Source organism: Buceros rhinoceros, unplaced genomic scaffold (assembly GCF_000710305.1).
Source record: "Buceros rhinoceros silvestris isolate BGI_N320 unplaced genomic scaffold, ASM71030v1 scaffold37298, whole genome shotgun sequence".
In the NCBI taxonomy this organism is placed as follows: Eukaryota; Metazoa; Chordata; class Aves; order Bucerotiformes; family Bucerotidae; genus Buceros; species Buceros rhinoceros.
The window spans coordinates 1-4,878 of NW_010426925.1; the positions used below are offsets into that span (position 1 = coordinate 1).

General features: G+C 50.8%; 1 protein-coding gene across 1 annotated transcript; it reads left to right on the top strand.

The window, feature by feature from the left end:
- Positions 1-54: 54 nt before the first annotated feature.
- On the top strand, positions 55-4,115 carry TOE1 (target of EGR1, member 1 (nuclear); the record flags this gene model as incomplete). Its single annotated transcript, XM_010141693.1, is given in 5 exon segments — positions 55-213; positions 535-728; positions 730-789; positions 2,134-2,305; positions 3,315-4,115. Coding segments are annotated over 5 exon segments (1,386 nt in total), but the record flags the coding sequence as incomplete, so codon positions are not given.
- Positions 4,116-4,878: the final 763 nt, after the last annotated feature.

The window sequence follows — 4,878 nt, forward strand, 5'->3', positions numbered from 1 at the left end:
GAGGCTCCCCTGGAGAGGCTTCCCGGTATCGCCTTGTGCACTCTCTCTCCGCAGTCAGAGAACACGTACCTCTGCCAGATCTACAACCTGACCCTCCTCTGCACGGAGGATTATATCGTTGAACCCCAGTCGGTGCAGTTCCTGGTGCAGCACGGCTTCGACTTCAACAAGCAGTACTCCCAAGGCATCCCTTACCACAAGGGCAACGACAAGGTACAGAAAGATGCTCCTTCGGTCACCTCAGCTTGCTCTGCTCCAGGCCTCTGGGGAGGTTGCTGGCTTCCCTTGGCCCTGGTACCTCTCACACAGCATGAAGGTGGGCTCATGCTGGGATCTTGAGTGCAACGCTATCCCTTTCACACCCCTTTTGTCTTCTATCTAGGCTGCCACAGTTGCTTTTCCAAATATTTGGGCCTTTGTGTGATCAGAACAGGTCACAGCTGTAGACAGTGTTCTGCTGCTGGCTCTGAGGATGTCCTGGGGCGATGGCAAGTCAAGGCATTAAGGCTCGTTGACTAATGTGTCTTCTTGCAGGGCAATGAGAACCAGAGCCAGAGCGTTCGGACTTTTTTCCTGGAGCTGATACGCGCGAAGAAGCCTCTCGTTCTCCATAACGGCCTGATCGACCTGGCCTTCCTGTACCAGTGCTTCTACGCTCACCTCCCAGACAGCCTCGCCACTTTCACCGCCGACCTCTCAGAAATGTTTCCAGCAGGACTACCCGACACACATTAGGAAGTTTGAGACTCGCTTTGTAGCATCCTACTTGGAGTACGCTTACAAGAAGTGGTGAGCAGCACTCTGGTGTTTAAAGCTTGCAGGAGGAAAGGCGAGGGTCAGTGTTTTGTTTATTTTTCCAGGCAAGGGGGCTGGGTCTTTGTGTTATCCCCGAGAGTGAAGAAAGGTCCTTTTCAGGTGACTGTCCCGAGCTCTTCCCATCTCCAGGACAGGTGCTGAGCGCATAAGGGTGCACTTGGTAATACACCTTCTCTGTCCAGTGAGCAGCTACTTAGAGAGGATTTCAAAACTGGTGCCAGCAGGAGACTGACCACAGAGCGACCTGATCTCGCTGACAACTAACGGATCTGCTCGTGGCCCTGGGCCAGCAGTGGAGCACACACAGACAGCAAAGGAGAACAGGGCTGGGTCTGCAGGGTCCGCTAGTTACAAGCCGTTTTTGGGAGGGATGGTGCAGCTAAAGGGTGGGTGCACCGTGCACCCTGCCCCTCCTGATGCTGACCAGCTCTGTCGTGCGTCCTGCATGTGACACTCAGGTGCAGCCAGTTGCAACTCCCATCACTTTCCTCCCAAGCAGAGCTTGTGCTCTTGTTCCAGGGTGCGTGTCTGTCTGCTTCACGTGTCTGTCTGCTTCACGTGTCAGTCCGGCCCCTGGTTCTGCACTCCCCACACAATCTAAACAAGCCTCTGGTGGTGATACAGCCCCTTGAATCTCCAGTACATAGAAGACACACTCTGTGCAGAGGAGAACTGGTATTTTTAGTGACTGCTTTGTATCAGGAAATGCCATTTTGACAGGTCTGAAAACACTGAAGTTGGCTGTTCTCAACCATGAGAATGCTTTGTTTTGACAAGCTAAAAATAGTTTTTAAAGTGACCTCTTAAATTTTTTAACCCACGTCTAGTTACATGGAGCCTTCCAAAGGTGTGGGGCCTTTTAGTGGGCTCTTGGGACAAATCAGTTCTTTTCTGATGAGGTGGAAAATGTTTCCTTGTTGCCTCGTTACACAGCTTTGACCTGTCGGAGCCGTGACTGCTAGATGCTCTACACGGTACCCCATTTGGGGCATTTTTAATTTGTCCATTAGCAATATAAAGACTAACACATACCTTATTGCCCTTAATAGTTAAACTATGTCTCCCCTTCTCCCATAGCTTCACCAGAGACTGTTGTCCCTGCCTGTACATCGGCATAGGAGAAAACAACCTTTAAATCAGCAACTACTTACTAAAGCTGTTCTCTAGTTTCTTTCCATCCAGCTGCTGAGCTGGGGTAGAGCTCAAGAGCAGGAAGCTGCTGGGGTTGAGTCTTGGTGGAGAGCAGTACGTCTGCCCCAGCTCCACGCTGTGGTACCTCCGGTGAGTTAACCACAGCAGCTGTGTGCTCTCTTCCAGCAAGCGAGAGAACTGCAAGCTGAAAGACTCCAGCAGCCAACACGTCACCGTCGAGTTCTGCAGTTACCCTGCCAACATGTCCCGTTACATCGACTACCGCCACTGCTCTCTGCAAGAAGAAAACCACAGTGTGGAAGGGGGAAATAAGGTGCCTCTCTGTGAGAAATTTTCAGTAAGTAACATGGATCCCTGCTTCCCTCCTGGCTCCATGGAAAGGGCCACATATGTCCAGAGCAGCCTGGAACTTGCCCTAGCTTGCTTCGCAGCACAGGGAAGATTTTCAAGCTTCATCTGGAAAGGCGAGAGGTGATGTAACACCCTAAGCGGTGAGGTGGTGTGAGTTACAGTACCCACTGCTGTCTTGGGAGGGCCCCGAGTTCTAAATTAGTTTGGCTTGTCCTCTGAGCAAGAAATGCCACCTCATTCCTCCCCAACGTCATAATTAGATATACATATATAAAAAAATTACCTGTCTGCAGCTTCTGGCACTGTAGCACAGTGTGATCCACTGCACCTTGAGTCCTGGTACTGCTACAGCAGTAAGCAAAGAGCCCATCTCATCGGATCACAGCTGCTTTCAGATGCTTCAGGGAGAGGAGCTCTTCCAGTCGATGCACATTTCTGTCACAGAACAACATAGGTTGGGGAAATTGCTGGAATTTTCTCACCCAACCACCAGCTCAGTGTTGTTTGGTGAATTCTGAAAGTCTCCAAGGACAGAGATTACAAAACCCCTCCAGGCCCCTGTTCCAGCGCTCGCCAACTCATTGTGAAAAATGTTTTTCTATGTATCTAGTCAGAATTTCCCCTGTTACGTCACCTTTTCCTGTGCTCCCCTCAGAAAAATTTAGCTCCATCTCCTCTACAGCCTCTGCTTCAGGGACCTGCAGACAGCAACTCAGTATCCCCATCCTCTCTGCATTGTCTTCTCCAGGTGGAACAAACCCACCTTCCTTGGTCTCTCCTCATACTGCAGGATGTGCTGCATCTTGACAGCTGCCGGCAGCACTCGCTGCAGTTTGTCAGTGCCTTTGTTCTGCATCCTGAGGCTTTAACTGGACACAGTGCTCCCTGTGCAGCCTCACAAGAGGGGAATAATTAGCACTGATCCGTGTTACGCTGATAGGCTGCTCTGACCAGGAGGCTGATGGCTACAGACCTCTCTCTCTCTCCTCCTTTAGGCCTATGGCTGGTGTCCAAAAGGGGTGAAGTGTCCACATTCTCATAACATTGACCTCATAATCGATGAGGACGACAGGCTTTGGGAGGAGAAGCGCAAGAAACGGAAACACAAATGGAAGCGGCGGAAGAATACAGAAGAGCCTGCAAAGGCAATTGGACAGGAAAGCTCCGGGAAAGAAACGGAGCTAGCTCAGAATGGGGAAGAAGGACCACCACGAAAACAGAGCTGCTATGAGCCTGCATCTGCTACAGAGCTGGCAGAGGACACACCCAGCAATGAGAGCAGACTGCTGGAGGAGAATTCCATGGACATGGAACCCGAGGTCAGCTCAGACACCAGTGCACAACGGGATGAGGATCTGGAGAGCACTGAAGGAACTGCTGCCCAGGTCACAGCTGCTGGGAGCCCTTCTGCCAAGGGAAATGCCTCTGACAGTGACCAAGTGGAGGGGAAGTCAGAGGTTCCTGCAGGGGTGGGCTCAGTCAGTCACCCAGACACCCCTGAGACTGAAGTAGCATGTGCTGCAGAAAAGGAAAAGAAAACACACGGTCCCCCTTCACAGGGGGGTACACACCGAGCTGGCTTTGATGCGTTCATGACTGGCTATATCATGGCTTATGTCTGGATGCTCAAGAAAGGAAAAAATACAGACACTGGCGCAGGGCCCTGGTTGCCAGAATGCCACAATAAACTGTACCTCAGTGGGAAATTGGTACCACTTCAGATAGTGAAGAGCTTGTTCTCTAAATCGTCCAAAGCTCACAGGCAGAAGATGGAGTTGGCCTGGGCCAGTGGATAGAGCTAAGGATTCCTCACTGAACTGGGCTTTTTTTGCTCTCCAGTTTTGAAGGTCTTTATTCCATCAGGAACTGACCAAGAGAGGAGCAAGATTCTTACTGCTGTTTTTGTTTTAACTTCTGGTTGATTAAATTGCTCTCAGCTGGAGTTCCCCTGTTGTTCCTTAGCAGCATGCTGGGCTGTGAAGGCAGGGGTGGAGAAAAGGGAGGAAAAGTGCATCTCTCCCTCTGCTCCCAGGGTGCAAGTTTCAGTTTAGTGCTCGGCACCCAAAGTGGGTTTTGAAAAAACAACCTTGGGTTGGTTTAGATCCTGCAGCTAGGAGAGCTATCCCACGTCACAGCTGTACTTCACCCTAATCTTGGTTACAGCATGCAAAGACCTTTGCTCCTACAGGAGTGGGGGGAAGGAGAAAGCTGCTCTCAAATGGGCCAGCTGGTTCTGCTGCAGGGTAACTGCACACAGAACCAAGCCACAGCAGGTCTTCAGCTTAAGTAAGGGGACATGGAGTGGAACTTAAAGCCAGAGGTGGTCCTCTTAACCTGCACTGCTGCCTGTGCTGCTGAAGCTGTTCTGTAGGGCTAGAACAGAGCAGCCACAATGGCAAGCTCCCTGCAGGCTGAGTGCTCTCAAAAGCCATCTTGCCTGTTCTTCAGAGTGCTATAAGGCAAAGCAGAGGAAAAAGTCATCGAGTCTCATGGATTTAATAGTTTAACACTTCACTGAGATGCAGGAGAGAAATAACACTGAGTAAGGATGACGGTTCT